Source organism: Stegostoma tigrinum, chromosome 29 (assembly GCF_030684315.1).
Source record: "Stegostoma tigrinum isolate sSteTig4 chromosome 29, sSteTig4.hap1, whole genome shotgun sequence".
NCBI lineage: Eukaryota > Metazoa > Chordata > Chondrichthyes > Orectolobiformes > Stegostomatidae > Stegostoma > Stegostoma tigrinum.
Genome location: NC_081382.1, coordinates 31,401,089 through 31,421,740, shown reverse-complemented (window position 1 = coordinate 31,421,740; position 20,652 = coordinate 31,401,089). Strand labels below are relative to the sequence as shown.

General features: G+C 41.1%; 2 protein-coding genes across 5 annotated transcripts in view; one reads left to right on the top strand and one right to left on the bottom strand.

The window, feature by feature from the left end:
* phf19 (PHD finger protein 19) overlaps positions 1–6,967 on the top strand; it is a 43,738-nt gene extending 36,771 nt beyond the window's left edge. The window contains exons 13-15 of the mRNA XM_048558470.2: positions 917–1,002; positions 1,978–2,073; positions 2,465–6,967. Coding sequence (XP_048414427.1) covers positions 917–1,002; positions 1,978–2,073; positions 2,465–2,795 — 513 coding nt within the window. The 3' untranslated portion in view covers positions 2,796–6,967. The remainder of the gene's footprint in view (positions 1–916; positions 1,003–1,977; positions 2,074–2,464) is intronic.
* Positions 6,968–10,824: 3,857 nt separating this feature from the next.
* The window catches only part of zgc:63972 (protein CutA homolog), a 58,101-nt gene continuing 48,273 nt past the window's right edge, over positions 10,825–20,652 (bottom strand). For 3 of the 4 annotated variants that reach the window (XM_059638265.1, XM_048559096.2, XM_048559097.2), the window contains 3 exons: positions 18,867–18,912; positions 16,769–16,818; positions 10,825–14,618 (listed from right to left, as the gene is read on the bottom strand). In XM_059638265.1, the coding sequence (XP_059494248.1) occupies positions 14,516–14,618; positions 16,769–16,818; positions 18,867–18,912 (199 nt within the window). In that variant the 3' untranslated portion in view covers positions 10,825–14,515. The other variant, XM_059638266.1, reaches the window with a different exon arrangement.

Sequence of the window (20,652 nt, the reverse complement as noted above, 5' to 3'; positions counted from 1 at the left end):
AGACCTCCTACGATTTTCAAACAATTTCTGGAGGGAGCAAGGTCTGTGTCATTGATTAAAGCCCTTCTTTTATGACAGTTGACTACATTATTTTTGGAATGACAGTGATGGCAGCAACAATTGATTTTATTTTAGAAGTAAATGGGAGTTCTTCTGAAACTAGTTTCACAGTTTGAATTTAGCCTTTGCAAAAATCAAGAGTGGGAAGGTGAATAGTTGGCAACCTATATTCTCCTCATGATTAAATGATGGAAGGAATAAGTGTTGATGATCAGACATAAATGTCTGAAACTCTGCTGTTTCTTTAGTATCCTGCCTTCATTTTAGGGAACGTGTTGATAGATTTTCCTACTTAAGCTTAGCTTGGTAATAGGGTGATTGCCTCTGCTCTGACTTCATATTGCCAGATTTGACCCCATAATGAGGAGAAAAGACCAGAAAAATATATTGAGAGAGTGTGATGTAGAGAGGTGGTTAGAGAATCATGGGTCAGAAGGAGCTTATAGACCAACACTGCCCATTTGCTCCAAATGACCATCTGCCGTGATTTAATTTCAATGAAGTCTATTTGAAAGATTACATCCTTTGGTTGAGATGCTAAACTGAGGCCCTGTCTATTACGTGAAGTGGACTTTAAAAATTCCAAAGCACTACTTGAAGAAGGTTGCAGAGAACTTAGATTGACTTAACTAAATTTCTTCCCTAACTCATTGTACCAGAAATTGGCTCTTCCTTTCGTTGCTAATTGAAGGACATTACATGCGTGTGTTTGTCATTTTTTTTGCCAATAAAGAAATGCATTGCATGAAAGATTTAAATGTTTCCAAGTAATGAGGGTTTTAATAAGTAATAATTGTAGTAATTTGCAAATAATATTCCAATTGTTGTTCATAATTTGACTTTTCTCCATTTGTAGAATGACTTCTCAACTGCTGAAAGTGCCAGCTACCATTTGGCGAACATTTTTGACTTTACCGTAGATGATATTCAGAGTTTGAAAAGGTGAGTGAGTTCCCAACTTGACACAGCTTGTGTGTTGAAGAAGGTTTTAGACGTGTGCATGGTGTGACAGAACAGGATGAAACTTCTGAGGGCAGGCTCCAAAGATGCTTGTGGTCAGGCAGCCTTGTTTCCCTGAAGTCAACTGATAGGTAGGAGAAGCCTGGCCATAACAGTTGGACAAGATGTTCAAAATGGGATACAGCAGGCTAGCCTTCATCACCCAGGGCATTGAATATAAAAGTTGGCAAAATATGTTACAGCTGTAAAAAACTTTAGTTAGGCCACATTTGTGCCGTTCTGGTCATCACACTACTAGAAGAACATCGATGCTTTGGAGAGAGTGCAGAGGAGTTTTACCAGGATGGTTTTAGTTGTGATGAGAGGTTGGATAAACTCGGATTGTCTTCACTGGAAAGACAAGGGCTGAGGGGTAACCTGATGCAGACTCCAAAATCATGAGAAGCATTGACCGGGTGGATAGTCAGAAGCTCTTTCCCGGGGTGGAAAAGTCGACTACTAGAAGGCACAGGTTCGAGGTGAGAGGGGAAATGTTTAGGGGAAAAACGAGTGGGAAATTTTTCATACGGAGATTAGTCAGTGCCTGGAACACACTGCCAGTGGAGGTAGTGGAAGCAGGCACATTGGCATCATCCAAAGCATAAATTGATAGACCCATGAATGGGAAGTGAACAGCAAGATAGAAACAGCTCATGGGCAAGAAGTAGTGGGTCTAAATAAGGATTGGAGTTGGTACAGGCTTGGTGGGCCAAAAGGCCTGTTCCTGTACAACAGCTATTCAGATATTCTCCTGTCCTGGTAAAGATTCGAACTTCTGATCAGCACCTCCCTATAAGTTCTATTAGGGCTAGTCTCTGAGATGCATCACCATCTCCTGACATCATAAAACACTCTGTCATTGTGTTTGTTTCGTCCCTCTCAAGATTTTACTTCTGTCATTTGTTTACTTGCTTTCAGTGATCGCTCTGAGGGAACCTTTTACTCTGACCTAGACTCAACGGATGCTGCAAGTACATCTGGCTCAGCCTCCACAAGCTTATCCTGTGACTCTCCGTAAGTTCATTGTTGTGGTTTACAATCATTTACTCTTGCATGAGTCTGCCACTGAGTCTTTATTTTTGTGCCTTCTCACAAAAAGAACAGTTCTGACCCATAGAGAACAGGCAGTAAGATAATTTTAATCAAAAATGGCTTATTGCATTAAAGCTTGGCTACAATTGAGTTTGAAGAGAGAATTCCTAAAGAGCTACACAACTGTACCTTAACCTGCTTGCAGTAAAAGCAAAAAAGCTGCAAATGCTAGAAATCTGAAACAAAACTAAAAGCTGCTGCTCTGCGGTTTAGGCAGCATCTGTGGAAAGAAAAACAGAAGTTTCAGGTATGTGATCTTCTTGTTACTTATTACCGTGACTTTCCTCATTCTATTTTATTTTCTTGCTCTTAGAAAGACAATGGGGAGTCGTAAAAGGAAAGCTCCTTTAGAGTATTCACTGAACAACAGAAACAAACAGAAGAAAGGCATCTACAGCCATCCAGAGAATGGAGTGGATCAGACAGAACAACCCATGGATAATAATTACATTAATGGCCACACCTTTGACAGTATGAGTGATGATGAAACCTCCCTTTCCCATCTTAAATCCTCAATTACTAATTACTTTGGTGCTGCAGGAAGGCTGGCTTGTGGTGAAAAGTTCCAGGTGCTTGCTCGGAGAGTGACTTTGGATGGAAAAGTGCAGTACCTGGTGGAGTGGGAAGGTGCCACCCCCTACTGAATTGAATCACATTGGGAACTCCATTTAGACTGCTTAGCAACCAGTGGACCACAGCTGAGCAAGCCTCTATAAACTGTCTCCTTAAGTTTTTTTTTTAAAAGAAATTACAATTAACTACAGCAGAGCTACCTTAGTTTCCAGAAGCAAACATTCAGTGGAAGATTCGAGATCTCATTAGGTGCCTGTTGTACTAATATATTGTTTTTAAGAATGGTACAGATGAGGCTTTCTGCTGCTGTTGGTAATTAAATTTTATGTAGGAAATATCTGGTTGAAGAACATTTCCAGAACATTCTAGCTATCCAATGGTAAAGAATGAGTGATGCACTAGTGTTATCGAGCTGTGCAAATAATTTGCAATCTCTCAAATCAACAGCAATGAAACCGTCTGCTTTGTTACATCAAGAAAGTGGAGTCGATATAGAAATTCAGTCATGATCAATGTAAACAGCGAAACAGACTCGACAGTTGTTTATTCTACTGCTGCTCCCATTTCTTAACTTCCAATATTTAAATTGGATTGTTTTGCTGATGTTGATGTCAGTAGCTAATGGGTTGGTTTGCAGTTCTCAGTCTTAAAATTGTGATATAAAGGAGGTTTTATGCATTGGAGTGGACATTAGGCAATTCAGTTGCAAGTGACTGAATTTAAACTGCAACGTTTGATGTTGCAGTGAATGGAAATTTGTGTTGTATACTGAAAATGTTTCAAAGTGGGATTAAGCCTTCGCAAAGTTGATTTACGTAGGCTCCACTGTACCTACTGCACTCTTAACTCCTTTTTAATAATAGATTTCCATGCACAGCTCTGCTTTACAACTATTCTAGCTCATTATGTAGCCAGTTGCTATGTAACTGATCAAACTACAAGTAGCTTTTAAAAGACTTTTGTATTTTTCATAGGCCTCTACTGCTTAAATCTTCCTATTAGCCAGCTTTGCTAAAAGTTTTATTTTTGGCAAAAAGACGACTTTCTTTATTAGATTGAAATATCTTGCTTCAGCGGATGATTTAATATTTAGTTGAGTCTTGCTGCTCTAGAGTACCCTATGCCAGGGTACCAATATGTTCCCTGTTGGGACTGGAATTTCAAATGAGAATACATAGAATTATGCTTGTGAGAATGTGAACGGACAGATATTTAAGCTGCTGCTCTTGCTCTGTGGGTCTGTCTTATTTGTGTAGAAATCACATGCCTTGCAGTTTTTACCCTTTTTGAAGAAAAGGCTTGACAATCCTCTGCCAACAACAGAATTGTAAAAGGAAACAAATCTTTTTCTTTTTACGTCCAAGTTTCTGACTGTGACACTGTGTGCAGGTCACACTGTGTTAGATCATTTCTTCTGTTGCCCTCCCTTGTTTGGGAATTTATTTTGTCACTTCACTTTTATTCCTTCAAAGGTTATGTCGCTGGGCACTTTAACTTTTGTGTTGGGTTTTGACAGATTTTGAGGGGCCAAGTCCAACTCTCCCATCGTTACCAAGTGTCCTGCACACTACCATTTGATATGCTGAAAAGAAAGTGAAGTCATGTCACAGTACTTCGAATACTTCAGCTTAAAAACAACAGTACATTCTGACTAAAACAAAAATCTGGGGTAGAGTGGGGAACCATTTTAACAAATCCATTGTTTGGGGAACTGACAGGACTGTCAGTGATGTTCCTTTTATCCAAGTGAGTTTAAGCAGTTTCAGAGTCAGAGAGATGTACAGCATGGAAACAGACCCTTCAGTCCAAATTATCCATGCCAACCAGATATCCTAAATAAATCCAGTCCCATTTGCTGGCATTTGTGCCATATCCTCTAAATCTTCCGATTTATATACCAATCCACGTGCCTCTTAAATGTTGTAATTGTATTATCATCCACCACTTCCTCTGGCAGTTCATTCCATACATGCACCTCCCTCTGCGTGAAAGAGTGGTCCCTTTGGTCACTTATTTATCTTTCCCCTCTCATCTTAAACCTATGCCCTCTAGTTTTGGACTCCCCTAACCTAGGGAAAAGACCATGATTTTATGAATTTCTTTCAACCACAGGGGACAAAGTTTGTAGTAGAGCAAAGTTTTACAGAGTCTTTGAGGCAGGATTGCTGGCAAAAAGAGGTCATTTAGTGGTGTGCCCCCTGACTTCTTTCTGTATTGCCACTTTGCCAGCCATGGGAAGGAGAGCTCACTTGCACAGAGTGCAATGAACCATCTAAGTAGTTGAATTAACAGCCTGGAGCTGTCTCTGTTTGCATTTTACCAGTGCTGCAGAGTGTCCTATGTGAACAGGTTGACAGCTAAGTAAAAAGTGCTGTCCTCCTGGGGCGGGAAAGCTCTCTCAGTCCAGGGGGTGATAATATACTGCAGCCCCTGTGATGCTCAGTGTGCACAGAAAGCTTGAAGTGTATGAGTAGATACTGCACACTTCTTTCTCATGGATATCTGGACATGGAGAGGCAGGTAGTCATCTCTAATGATCTCCACCGTGGCTTGGCCAGACCCACCTGTAGAGTTCTGTTGAGCTCCTCTGATCTGCCTACCTCTCCCCTCTTGGTAATATCCTCCCACACCACTGGTCAACGATCATGGGTGTGTGGTGCAGCTCTGTCAAATGCACCACTTTTTATAGAACAGCAGAGGAGTAAATCGCACACCCCTACCCCAAACCTGCTACCACAACCCACCGGGCCCCTGTTCTGTCTCTGATAGCAGAACCCCTGCCTAGTCCAAATGTCCCAGCCATTGATCTCAGCATGTACCTCAGCTGGAGTGTACGCTTTCTAGCAGGAATCACAGGATTGTGATCAGGAGCAAGATCAGATTAGTTTGCTTTAATTTTGACCCTTGAACTAGACCTGGAATCTCCCAAAACCAAATGTAATATGTCTCACAGCCAACTTCGGCTGAGATCCCCACAGAAGCAAGGATCAAATTAGGGACATCCCTCTTCTGGCTGAGTCAGCTCCACACTATCTATGCACTAACTAACAGAGCAATCATGGGATCTGATACTGCTTCAATAATCCCCTTCTGCAGATAGTTGCAGAAAGAAAGGGTGTGCACTTTGAAAGCTGCAGAAGTTCTGCTTGATCTCAGTTGAGCTTTAATGTCTTTGAATGTACCAACCTGTGTTGCAAATGAAATTCTTGGATATTTTAGTTATTATTGATAATCAAAGTGTATGATAATATATATGGTTAACTGTTGCTAAAGATATTATGGTCCCATGTAGCTTAAAATTAAAATGATTTTATGAACTCTTTTAGGTAAGTTTGAAATCAAACTAGTATATTTTAACTAGATTAAAAATGTCAGTGAATTGTCATTTCCTGTCAATGAATACAGATGTATTTTAATTGTGAGAAATGTAGTTATTTCTCTGAATTGATCTGAGTGGGACTGAAATTGGAATTAGTGGTTGTTTACTCAAATCCAGTTTAAGAGAATTGGCAGCTTGATTGAGTCAAAAAATGCTGTTCTTGAAAATATCTTGCCTTAAGTGTCTGATGGAGACAGATCACGTTCTAAATATTGACTGTGGCCAAAACAAAACATTGTGTGGCTGTTTCATGTGTGCAGTTTGGAGGTTAATTTGACTGTGATTTTAGATTCCAAAAAATAAGCCTTGCTAGTCAAAGACTTGGTGTTTTTTGTGGCGATATTTTCCAATTGACAAAAGATGTTATAAAATTACCAATAAATTCTGTAGAAATGAGGGAGACAAAGAAACAGGAGCTAGTAAAACAGCTGATTGAGCTACACACCCTGATACACTTCTAATAAGTGGGATGTGATTTGGTCTGTTTTCTATCCCCAGTTTTGGATTATGACCCAGTAGCAATGGACATGAAAGGAATGTCTATCTGTTGAAGACCAGTAGGAATCTTTACCTTTGAGCCTGCACACAGGAGGAGGAAATTGGAACTTATTTTGCCTGTTTGTGGATATAATTCACCTAAAAATTGTCAAGTTTATGGATCAATGTCTTACTCTGCCAAAATGTCTGATAAACCTGATCCAGAATTGGTGCCAGTTTGGATGTGGGCTGGCAACATGCTGCTAGATATGTGCTCAAAGATGGGCTGAAACCAGTTCAGCATCCCAGGCACTGTATTTCTGAACCCAGCCACTTTTCAGATCAGCAAAGTTTGGAGCTGGATGAACACAGCAGGCCAAGCAGCATTCCAGGAGCACAAAAGCCGACACTTCGGGCCTAGACCCTTCATCAGCCTATCTGATGAAGGGTCTAGGCCCGAAGCGTCAGCTTTTGTGCTCCTGAGATGCTGCTGGGCCTGCTGTGTTCATCCAGCCTCACATTTTATTATCTTGGATTCTCCAGCATCTGCAGTTCCCATTATCTCTGATCACTTTTCAGATCAGCTGCCCAAGAGGGCAATCTGAAGCAAACAGTGGAATTATATGCTTAAGCAGTAGTGCCTTGTTTATCTGGCTTCACCTGTTTCTCACAATTTCTAGTTTGATTTCACGAAGACAAACATTCAGTTTCTCCTCTTCTCCCTTGCATGCTCCTTATTCAGTTTTCATAGTTTGCTGTGTTGAGTGGATAGTGCTTTACTTTTACCATCAGACTCAAAAGCTGAGTGGTGCCAGACTGAGATCTGAGCCACATGGAAAAAAGTGTAAAAAAAAACTATAATTCATGGAAATAGACGTCTGGACCTCAATTCTGAGGTGTACAAGACATGTTGGACTAGTTTAGGTCATTCTCAGGTTTTACTGGTCTTTCCTTTGTAAGGTCTGCTTGTTTCACCTTGCGCATCCCACTGCAACTTGAAATGAAACCCACCAAACATACAGAAATTCACCCAATAAGTTCTATGCCTGTTAGCTGTGGTGAAATAAAACTTTTCTCTTCACAGGTTCTATAGGTTAAGGGTAATTCTGCTTTCCAGTGATGGTGTGAACTTGCATAGTGCTCAGTCCTGACTTCAAAAACACATCGACATTTCCATTTCTGTGGTTATAAATGTTCAGTCTATTTTACGAAGTTCCTTTCCATGCTGTTTGCTTTAATAATCTTTGTGGGAAAGAAAATGAATTTGCAAATAGCCATTTTACTTCAGAAACCATAATCACCAAAATGTTTTGCTGAGTAGGCAGCATGTAAAACTTACATGAAAAGATTGAAAAGATTGCTTAACATACAGACAGACAATCAACTTTTAATTTTTAGTTTGTTTTACCATTATGGCATATCAATTATTGCACTGTGGATTAAACTGACAATAACCAGAATTAAGCAATTGCTGTGACTTTCCATTTTGGCCCCACAACCTTTTTAGTATAGTATGACTGTTGGGAGCAATGGAGGTTGCAAGGGGAACTCAAAAATGGTGAATGCTTGTTATTGTACCAAGTCTCTAGCACTGTAATCCATCTTGCTGTTGGTATTCTTATGCCTCCCAAAGTGTTTGATTAAAATCAATTCCAACATGAGAAAAATCTGACATGACAATCATTGTATGAATGTTACCTACACAATGTGATTTGCATAACCATTAGAGGTTTCACAGTATTACTTTAACATTGTACATTTGTAAGCGAGCACAGTATATAAATTACCCTTTTCCCTGTAATGAAACATGTACTTGTCTTATGCAGTCAGTATTCTTTTCTGTATTATCCAGCTATGCAAAACAATTGGCAATAAATTCTTGGGTTCTTATCCTGTGCTGTGGTCACTTTTCTCAATTTCAACACTTCTCCACAGAAGGGCTTTGGAAAAGGTGATTTCTTAAAAATAGCATGTGCTGATTATTTGCATTTAAAGAAGGGGGCAATAGGTTTGGCATTTTGACCACGTCAACAGCTGTCATTGGGATCTTGTAACTCAGAAGGCAGCAATCCTTCATCTGAGCTGGAAGCTCAACATAAATTACTATTGTTTGAGCTGACCCACCAATCACAGAAAAGGAGTTCAGTGGAGAAGTAGTGTTTGGCATTGGAATAGTAGTTCACTAAGATGAAATTGTTACACTGTTCAAAAGATTTTTGTGTGTTCATACAAGCAACTTGACAGTTTGTCAATACTGGTTCCACGACAAAACAGAAATGCCTGTGTACAGCAAGAGGTAGGTGATCAGCTTGTTGTTCAAACATCAAAGTAAACAAAGAGCTGTCCATCTCCAGAATTTCAACGTACCTCTGCAGACAATTGGACAATGTTAAATGGGCAATAATCCCAGCTTTCTGGGATTGTCCAAACTAGAAATTAAAGGCACTTGTGTACAATGGTGGTGTCCTTTCTTATGTGCCAGGAGACCCAGATTCAAGTCTCACCTGTGTCAGGGGTGTGTAATGATCAGAAAATACCTTCACATTAGAAATTAGAACACATGGCTTTGACAGGCACAAGGTTTGAATGTGTGAACAAACCCAGATTTTCTATTTACATAGACCCTTCCCATTCTCTCTCAGATTTGTGGTTTGCATTCCCCTTAACAGCCTGTGCACACACATGGTAATTTACTGGAGGCAGTTAGTAGTTTAAAAACAAAAAGTCAGATTTGGTGATTGGTGGGAGAAGGGGGAGGAGATTTTAAAAAATCTTCAGTTTTCTGTAAGAATACTTTATGCATATCTAAGAAAACAAACCCAGATTTTTAACTGCAGAGGTCTCTCGCAATAGCGGTAACATCCCTACTTCCAATCCAGAAGGTCCAGGTTCCTATCTTACCTGCTCCAGGCATCTCCGAATAGGCTGATTAGACAATATCCTCAAGCAAGCCAGATTCTGATTTTTTTGGTGGTGTTTTATTTAAAATTAAAAGCCCAGATTCATTCACTGGACCATCGACCACAGTCTTAATTATGGCATGCCTTCTCACAAAAGGATACATGCCTCAAGACTTCCAGTTGTTAACTGAAGGTAAAGGGATCCTGTCTGCGACAAACTCAGGATGTTTTGATTAGCTTAAAAGGAAAGAGTTTTCTACATCATGCTAGTGCTTACATTAACAAGAATTAAAGGAACAAGATGGAGTAGATTTATCTGATTTTGTCTCAATTTGAGAACCAGCATTTCACTTGAAGTTCAATTTTTACAGTGATTTAGGCTGGACTGATCGGTTGCCTTTTACTGTGTAATTTCAGGAAACAATTTGCTTTTACTGACACAGTTGCAGATATATTTTTGTACTTTTCTCCCTCTTTTGTCTCTGCAATGCACTCTCCAGCTGAGCGTGTTGGCAACTGAATTATTCCTGGACCTCTTCCCGATACCCATTCTACATTGGTTGCTAGGAGTTATGTGAACAGTGGATCAGGTGCTTGGGATTGAATAACCTGTGCCTTTAAAAAGATGTTGGCAAATCTCCCATGTATCTTTATAAGTGTCTTCAGATAAGGGAATGGGTAATAAATAATTGACACAAATGGTGCAGATTCCAATATTAGGTAGTAGGAAATCTGCGACTGCTCACGAACCTCAGCCCCAGGAATAACACTCCCCATCCATGAATGTGCTGCTTTCAACTGCCAGGAATTAGGAATCCGATTCTGTTTTTACTTTCTGCTTCAACCATCCTATCCCTCACCTTTGCCCACCTGCTGCACTACCTGCGCACAGATTTGCATCCCTGTATCTTGAAACATACATAAGGATTTTGAATGAGCTTGGCAGGCTGGAATCAGAGGTTGTTTCCCTGGAGGGGAAAATCTAGAACACAGGAGTACAGTTTCATAGTAGTAGGTCAATATTTTAGAGTCAAGGAGAAACATCTTCACTTGAATGTTGTAAACCTTGAATTGTCTCCCGGGTCTGTGGATACTCTATTGTTGAATACATTTGATAACTTTAGGCAGATTTTAAAAATGAATCTTTTAAAATTAAAAGGATAAGAGGAATGTTTGAGAAAGTTAAAGTGAAGTAGAAAATCAGCCATGATTGTATTGAATGACATACCAGGCTTGAGGGAGGGAGCAGCACATGGTCTATTCCTGCTCCTATTGACGTTCCCATTTTCCAGTCCATGTCTCAGGCTACACAAAATATATTTTTTAAAAATTAACAATAATAGATGCTGCATACAATCATACATTTAATGTGTCTCATTTAGTTACATTTTCAGAAATCCAAGTTGCACTTCAAAAGAAAGCTGGTGATTTCATAGAACCTTCCCAAGCAATAGAAAATATTCTAAATCAACACATTAAGCCAGTTACATACATCAGTTAGAGAACAACAAACATCACACAAAATTATACAAATTCTTAACCCTGTACTGCAATATCACCTCAATAGCTTTGTGCAAGGCCACAGGAGACTGGATAAATTAATTTTTAAAACTTGTGAATAATCAAAATGATCTTGCTAAGAGGAAAAGAATACTCCAGTGTTCATTTTAATTACAAATGTTTTTAATTAGGTACTTCCTTTCTAAAAAACATTAAATATAGAAGAATTTTTGTATTGAAAATTAAAATTCCACAAGTTTACCAATCCAATTAAGATATTTCACTATTTTATAAATCTAACTATAATTGTCACCAGCATGACTTTAAAATCTAAGTACAGAAAAAAAAAGTCTTATCCATTCTACAGCCTCGCAAACCTTTTCTCACCTCACAAATGTGAATGAGTATTTTAAACAATATTCAATGAAAATTTACAGACAGATGATTTGGTCACATTTACAGGCAGTCTTTCATTTCAGTTTGTCTAAATTGTGCAAGTATCTTAGTTTTGAAAGCCAGTGCATAGCTTATCCATTTGATTGAAGTTTTGGAAATGAGAAAAGTCAATGTTTATGTATTGCACATCAGTGAAAGAGGAAACTTTGGATTCTGTTTCTTTTAGCTAAATGACAAGGTCGTTCATAACATCATACAGTGTAAAGACATCCTTTCCTTGAAGAACAATGCATTAATGTCGCTAATGCCCCAGGTCCTGATGGGATCTATCCCAGAATATTGAGGGAGGCAACAGAACAAATTGCTGGAGCTTTGACAGACAGCTATGTCTCCTCTTTGGCCAGAAGCGAGGTTGCAGAGGACTGGAGAACAACCAATGTTGTCCCATTGTTAAATAAAGGGTAACAGGGATAATCTTGGAAATTACAGGCCTGCAAGTTTCTCGTCAGTGGTAGGGAAATTATCGTATAAGATTCTCAGGGACAAAATCCATATGCATTTGGAAGCAAATAGACTTATTAGTAAATAGACAGCACAGTTTCACGCAGGGGACATTACGCCTCATTAACTTGATTGAGTGTTTTGAGGAGGTGATGAAGATGATTGATGAGGGATTGATGTTGTCTACAAAGACTTCAGTACAACCTTTGACAAGGTCCCTCATGTCAGACCAGTACAAAAAAGTGAAGTCGCATGGTATCAGGATGAGCTGGCAAGATGGACACAGAACTGGCTTAGTCAGAGGACAGAGGGTAACCATGCAAGAATACTTTTGGAATGGAGGGTTGTGACTAGTGTGTTCCACAGGGATCAGTGCTGGGATCTCTGCTGTTCATGATCTACATAAAGAATTTGAAGGAAAACAGGGGAAAGAATGTTTGTAAGGGATGTGCTAGGCAAGTTTTTCCACACAACAGGGTGATGAGTGCCTGGAACACAGACAACAGCAGCATTCAAAAAGCACCTGGATAAATACATGAATAGGAAGGGAGTAGAGGGATACAGACCTTGTAAGTGAAGACAGTTTCTCGTATGGAAGGGCAAAACACATCAGCACAGGCCTGGAGGGCCGAAGGGCCTGTTCCTGTGCTGTTTGTTCTGTGTATTCACCAGAGGTTGTTATGATGCTTTTATATCAAAACAAGCTAAGAATTCATTTCCACACCCATTTTAGGGCAAAAAAAATTCAACTAATAGAAACCAAACTCCAGAACTTGATATTACATGTCCCCACTGCATTCTATTTTGGTGGAAGGTAGCATATTATATATATCAAGAAGTTAGGCCATCATCGAAGTCCTAGGATGTAAGGGGGAGGGATGTAGTGATTGGAATGGAATAAGGCAGGTGGACACAGAATGGAGTTCCCTGATTTAACCAGGTTAACAGTCCCAATTGGGGGAGTCCTGGCTGACAGATATAAGCAGGAGCATCAGGGGTTCTGGTCTCTCTTGGAGCTGGCTGTGGTAACCAGGTCAGTGTCACGTACTATGCATATGTAAATAAAGGACAACTTAGTGACAGAATACTGGCCTTCCTGGAGTTACTTTAGTGGTGACAAGAGAAAAACATGCCCCTGAAGAGGTTTGCTTCTGACAGTCATCGTTGACTGGGGGTAAGCATTTCTGGCCTCATGCTGCTGTTTGGGAAGCTTGACTCATTCAATCCTGCTGTTAAAGACTAGGCCCAGAAAGAACATAGAAAAAAAGCATTACTTTTTCTGGGCTTGGGGCAGACAAAAAGCAGTAGTAATTCTCCTGACAGCTTGTGCACCCACAGCTTTTTCAGTTATTAGAAGCTTAGTATCTGGTATCTTGGGAAGCTAGAAGTCTTGCAAGAGGTTTTAGCTAAGGACAGTATTATAATCCCAAACCACTTCTAATTCCGAAATGCTACCCACTTTACTCGGCAGTTTGAGTAGCAGCAGGGAATTTGACTATTTCCTAAAGCCAAATGGACTTCATCAAATAAGAGCAGCTCCACACCATTGATCATCTAATAGTCTAGTGGAAACAGCAGTCCAAACACTTAAAGAAAGCCTACAGCTTCACTTGATACCAAACTGTCCCATTTCCTGTTTGATTATAGGATCACCCCTCACGCAACCACAAGGACAGCTCCAGAGTTGCTCATGGGGATAAGACTTCGCATTAGGTTAAACCCCATCTTCCTACAGCCGGGGCAGGGAGGGGGGAAGACGAAATGGCATCAGGAATGCCAATGCCAGACAGAACTCCTCTAAGCAAGACAAACAGTTTATTTCAGGCACAAAGTTTGTTGTCAAAATCATGGAATTGGCCTGCATGGGTAAGAGGCATGGTTGACACATGTTCCTGTGACATACAAAATTTGGGTAGTTGAGGTGGTCCTAAACAAGCGCACGAGCTACATGAAAGCTGCAACCTCACAAATGGGCCAGAAACAAAACATACCTAGCACCTCTGAACGTCCACAAGGCTACCAGAACTCATAAGCTCTCCCCTTCCACCTTGTATTGACAAAACCTCTGAGGACAAGATTCACGTGGTAGATATCATAGTCTTGACACTGTTACCACCTGAAGATGAGTTTCCGCTGAGACGCTCTGGGCACATGCCTACATCTCAGGAGTCAGGGGGAAGGATATAGTGAGTGGATTATGGTCAGCCAAACAGATTCATTGAAAATGAGTTCCCTGATTGGGGCTGTAAACCTGATCCAATCAGGGAGCCCTGGCTGACTGAAAAGAACAAGGGGGTCAGGGGTTCCGTTGGCTCTAGAAACTGGCTCTGTGCTACCTGGGTCAGTGTTCTGTACTACGCATGTGTAAGTGAAAGGTCACTCAGTGACAGAATACTGGCTTTCATGGATTTATGTCAGGGGCCTGTTGGCACCTTTTGCTTGGTTGGGGAGGTGAGGGTGTCCTCAATCACAGGGGCAGAGCAAGCTGTGTTCAACTACCCATAGCATTCGATGGGGCTTCTAACTAGCCAATCAGCTGACCACATCGGCTTTCTCTCCAAGAGGCAAGTCATTCACGCACTCCTGTAGTTTTCCATGCCTAACCAGTTTGTTTTTAAGGCTGTGAGTAAAAATCAAATCAATCTTCAGGCACGGTTTCTTCTATCCATTTGAAGTATAAAGGATTGCCTTGATCGACCAAAATGCTTATGACCTCAGGAACTTCAAAAGGATGAACTGATCTGGCAGAGAAAAGCAAGCAAGAGTTTACAATATATGCATAATAAAACATCCAAAGCACATTACCGGAACATTGTAAAGCAAGCTAGACACCAAGACACACGAGGCAACCATCAGTCCATCTGGCTGAAAGCTTCAGGTAGGTCTTAAGGAGTCTCTTGAAGAAGAGAAGAAAGACACCTAGAGGTTGAGGAAGGGAATTGCAGAGCTCAGGCTGAGGTCACTGAAGGTCCAGCAGTAATGCTGGACACGTTAAAAATCAGGGATGATTTAGAGGCTAGAATGAAAGGAGCACAAATCTCAAGAGGACTGCATGCTCAAGGAGCTCACAGGAGATAGGAATGGATAAGACCATGAACGAATTTGAAAACCAGGTTGAACATTTTAAAATCCAGGCTGTTAGCTTCACCAGGAGCCAAAGTAGGTCAGCAGGGGTTTAGGCACAAGTAAGGATAATCAGCAATGGATGGTAAAAGAGCATCAAAGAAACAGGAATGGATAAGGATTTCAGCAACAGATAAACTGAGACAACAGCACCGTCAGGCAGCATTTCACAGGCAGAGACTCGGAGTTCAACAGCATGGAAACAGACCCTTCAGTCCAACCCGTCCATGCTGATCATAATCCCAAACTAAACTAGTCCCACTTGCCTGCACATGGCCCATGTCCCTCCATTCATTTGTTATTCATGAAGTTATCCGAATGACTTAAATGTTGTAACTATACCCACACCCACCATTTCTTCTGGAAGTTCATTCCACACGTGAACCACTAAAAAAAAAGAATTAGATTTTAAAAAAAGTTTCTCCTCTTGCTTTAAAAATATGCCCACTAGTCTTGGAATACCCCATCCTAGGGAAAGACACCTGCCATTCACATTATCTATACTTCATGATTTTATAAGTCTCAACCTCCTACACACTAATGAAAAAAAATGTCCTAGCCTATTCAGCCTCGCCTTATAACTCAAACACTTCATTCCCTGGGCTATATTTTTTTTGAATCCTCTCGAGTACTCCAGAAGTCAGGCAGTGTTACATAGGTGGACAGTCAGGCAGGGTTGTAATAGGTAGAAATAAGTGGTGTTAGTGACAGTGCAGATGTGTGATCAGAGGCTCACCATCAAAACAGGAGGATGATTTAGCTCCTGAAGCTCTCTATAACTAAACAGGTCATTCAGGAGGCCAATCTCTGGTTTCCTTCCAGAGGTGGGTCCATTTGCTTCCCAAACCTGTTCCATTTGCAACAGAGTAGCTCCTCTGACAGAGGCAGTAACTTCAGGACCTCAGCTCGAAACACTGCTTATGGCATCAGTATGTTTTTAAATGGAGAATTCACTTTAGTAAATGGATGCGTGGAAATCTAAATGGTCATTTGCAGACTTCTCCAGAATGAATTTGTGAAGCACTTAAACATTTATGAACAAGAAATACAGCTTTCAGCATTGAAAGCCCAAAGCCTCTTACTTGGGAATTAAGGTAATCTGTTCTGTGCAGCTGAAAATAGCTTTAATGATTAAACATTAAAGATTCACTTCAGAGCGTACTTCTAAGAAGTGTTAACTAAATAGTGTGCCTGTCATGAAAACAAAAAGCAAAACATTATGCAGATTCCCTCCACCCTGTGCTTATACACTTGAAAAGCTCCTACAGGGGCATCCCAAAAATCTGATAGTATTCTTCTTCACTCTTTGTTCCATCTCTAAATGGAACACCTAATTGAGTGAATGAGAAACTAACTAACTAAACACTTGTGAAACTCCACAATAATTATTCAATATGAAATTAATGGTGGTAAAATACAGTCTGGCATATGACAGTTCATTATCTTACTGGCAAATGAAAGATTCATCCATTTATACAAATACAACCAATTTAATATTAATATTGAAGGTACATGCTGATATTCTAGAGTTCTTGCTTGATTTCTTTTGCAGGTCATTTCAAAATTAAATAGTAAACTCTCAAGATAATAAATGGGTCAAAGTTCAGGTCAAGATAGATTGCATACGATCTGCGGAAGGAATGCGTTTGGGGGGGGGGGGGGGTTTGCTGAATGTTTTTCACACTTCATATTCTTTCTAAGTTTTTAAAACAAAACCCCACTCTGATGGGATAAATTCTGCCATTCAGAGAGTAGTTAAAACGCTCACCTGATAAATTCTGTGAGTCTGTGGATTTTTGAGGTTCTTGTTTTTAGTACCTGTGGAAATATTTTTAAAAATCACTTAGTAACTTTCAAGGGCCATTAATTACATTCCATCCTTGCTATCTGTTTTCTGTATCTGGTATTCTAGCTGTGACTGTTGTTGAATAGTTGTCTAGAGGGTGGGACTGGTGCTGTTATGTCTTGCTTCCCTCTGCTGCATTGGAGTTAGAATTAGTGGAATTTAGCATGGCCAATCCATCTAACCAGCACATCTTTAGACTGCACACTAACAGGGCAGAACGTCTGTGTGGAGACTGCACAGCCACCCGAGGGTGGAATCAAACCCAAGTCCCTGGCAATGTGAGACAGTAGTGCTAACCACTAAGCCACTGTGCTGTACTGTGGAGTTCTCTTGCTTTCCTGAAGGAGCGTTCAGAAATATGTTAGCCATGAGAAATGCAGGTATAGGGTAGGGGGTTGAGTCTGGGTGGGATGCTCTTCAGAAGGTCTGCATGGACTTGTTGGCCAAATGGCCTTTTTCCACACTGGGCATTTAATGATTCTACGAAGTATAGTCAGATAGTACTGATGCAATCTGGACACCCTGGGGCACCATACCAAGCAGCCTATCTTGTCTTAACACACAGCTGCTTCTGTACTTTACCATCCATTAAAAGGGTATTTGATGTTTCATCATTCCATTGCCTGTCCATGGCAGCCACTGCCCATCTCCCCATGTATTTAGCTCTCTTTTGGATACCATCAGCCACATAATCTATCTTTTTCCTTGTATAATGGGGCTGAAAAGAATTTTTAAAAAATATTTTAAGTAGGAATATCTTACAATTAGTCTTGACTTAGGTGGCCTTGAGAAGACTAATGGGATCTAGAATTTCCATAAGCCTTTTGGGAGGTCCTACCTAACCCAAGCCCAAACCAAGCCAGAAGCTTAATTTTATACAGTCATGAGGGATAACACCAGAAGGTCTGCTGGGGACACTTTCCTAAATTGGTTAAGTGAGTAGCAAATAGTATTGCAATCCAAAAACCCCAAGTACCAAACTCAAACCTCCCACACATGAAGTTTTGGGGTGTACAATGCCCAGTCAGTCAGTTCAAGACAACCAGGGACAAAAACAGGAGTCTGGATTCAATGGAGGTGGCTAGTTAAATGGCTGCCATTTTTATGAGTTTAGATCCCCCCCGGCCCCGGTAAAAAGAGATGGTTAGTCTAAAACAACTGTACAAAATATGCTTCTGAAGTCCTACATGTGTCATATCTTCAAGTCTGCAGATGACATAAAGCCAGGTGGAAGGATGAGCTGTGAGGACAATGCACAGAAACTTCAGTGAGATTTGGAGAGGTTAAGTGAGCGAACAAAGACTTGACAAATGCAGCATAGTGCGGACTATTTGATCATTATCCACATTAGAATAGGGTAAATGCAGAAAGGATGTTCTTGATGACTGGGGAGTCCAGACCTAGGGGTCACAGTCAAAGTATTGGCCTTTCAGGTCCTAGACAAAGAGAAATTTCTTCACTCAGAGACAGGTGAGCCTGTAAAATTCTCTGCCATATGAAAATGTTGAGGCCAAAATTTTGAAAGCTTTCAACAATGATGTACATATATTTCTTAGGACTAAAGGAATCAAAGAGTATGGGTTGAAAGTGGAAACAGGGTACTGAATTGGATGATCAGCCATAACCATATTGAATGGCAGAGCAGGCTAAAATGGCTGAATGGCCTACCCCTGCTCCCATTTATTTTCTTTGTTTCTATGTATATAGGAAATGAAGATGGGATAAAATGATTTAAAATGGTTTTCTTTTGTAAACTTAATGCTCAGATAATTACATCAGCTTTATTAAACATTTTACAAGCTTAGCTTTCAAATAACAATTTCCAAAGAGTACCAATTGTTGAATATTGTATTTAATACACAATCTCATCCTTTATCATAATAGTTGACGCAAAACTCCACTGGTGTGTCCTAGGTTTATGTATGGTGCCTACTCCAGAGGATGAGGTGATGCATTTGACACCACATACCACTGAAAATAATTTTCACATTTTGAACAATTGACACAGTAATCAACTCACCATCAGAACTTCAGTAGTTTCTGTTATTTCACTGTCCCAATTATATCTGAGCATAATGGAAAGAAACAAACAAACAGTCAGATGGGAAAGGACAGGCCCATTTTTAGACAAGTAATGCTGCCTGCTGGAAGTGCTTTACCTGTCTGTCTGCTGTGGTATGTGGAAAAGGACAGATTTAAAAATCTGCACATTGAGATAACAAGGTGTACAGCTGGACAAACGCAGCAGGCCAAGCAGCATCAGAGGAGCAGGAAAGTTGATGTTTCGGGCCTAGACCCTTCTTCAGAAATCAGGGTCTTGGCCCGAAACGTCAGCTTTCCTGCTCCTCTGATGTGTGGTGCACCACACAACCAGCCCAGCTCTTCCCCTCCACCCACTGCATCCCAAAACCAGTCCAACCTGTCTCTGCCTCCCTAACCTGTTCTTCCTCTCACCCATCCCAAGCCGCACCCCCATCTACCTACTAACCTCATCCCACCTCCTTGACCTGTCCGTCTTCCCTGGACTGACCTATCCCCTCCCTACCTATCTTCTTTTCTCTCCATCTTCGGTCCGCCTCCCCCTCTCTCCCTATTTATTCCAGAACCCTCACCCCATCCCCCTCTCTGATGAAGGGTCTAGGCCCGAAACGTCAGCTTTTGTGCTCCTGAGATGCTGCTTGGCCTGCTGTGTTCATCCAGCCTCACATTTTATGATCTTGGATTCTCCAGCATCTGCAGTTCCCATTATCTCTTAGAAAAGTGCACGAGTTGGGAGCCTTTAGAAGGAAGCAGCAGAATTAAAGAGTTAAAATTTCAAAAGTCAACAGTATTATGGAGGGATTGGGAAGCGAACAGTAATCCAGTGCTAGAGAAGCACAGGATGGTTGGAGAGAGTAAGAACTGCAGATGCTGGAAGTTAGTGTCAATAAGTGTGGAGCTGGAAAAAGAAACACACACGTCAGACAGCATCTGAGGAGCAGGGAAGTCAATGTTTTGGAATGAAACCCTTCGTCAACACTGAGGAAGGGGAGGGAAGCCCAGAAATAAAGTAGAGGGAGGGGTACGGGAGAAAGGATAGATGGGATGGAGATAGACGAATGCAGGTAGGGAGTACTGTGGTTGGTCAGTAGGAAGTGGATGGGTGAGTAGGAAAATGGACAGATTTTAAAGCTGGTGAAGTCAATATTCAGGCCATTGGGCTGTAAGCTCCCAAGGTGAAATATCAGGTGTTGTTCCTCAATTTGTATTCAGCCTCACTCTGACAGTGGAGGGAGCTGTAGGGGGCGATAAAGTGGATGACAACTGGTTGGTCAGTTAGTATAGAGCGCAGGTGCTCTGCAAACCAATCCCCGAGACTGCGTTTTTGGTCTCCTTGACAGAGAGGAGACCTCCACAATCGGGAGTAACAGCCACAGTGGATGAGGTTTGATAAAGAGCAAGTGAATCTCTGCTGGATTTATCAAGATTGTTTGGGGCCTTGGACAAAGATGAGAGGGGAGGTGTAGGGGCTGCTGTAGCATCCAGCAGTTGCAGTGAAAGGTACCAGGTGAGATGGAGGGGTTAGTAGGGAGTGTGGAGCTGATGAGGGAGTCAGAGTGAACTTGTGAAAAGTGGTCAGGGTGGTGAGGGGTATATCTTTTTGGTGGTGGCATCTGTTTCTAGGTGGTAGAAATGTTGGAGGATGATGATGCGTTGTATTTGGAGGTCGGTGGGGTGGTATGTGAGGACTAAGGGGAGTCTATCCCTAATGTTGTTGGAGTGGAGGGGATTGGAGGGCAGAAGCATGGAAAATGGGAGGGGGGGTG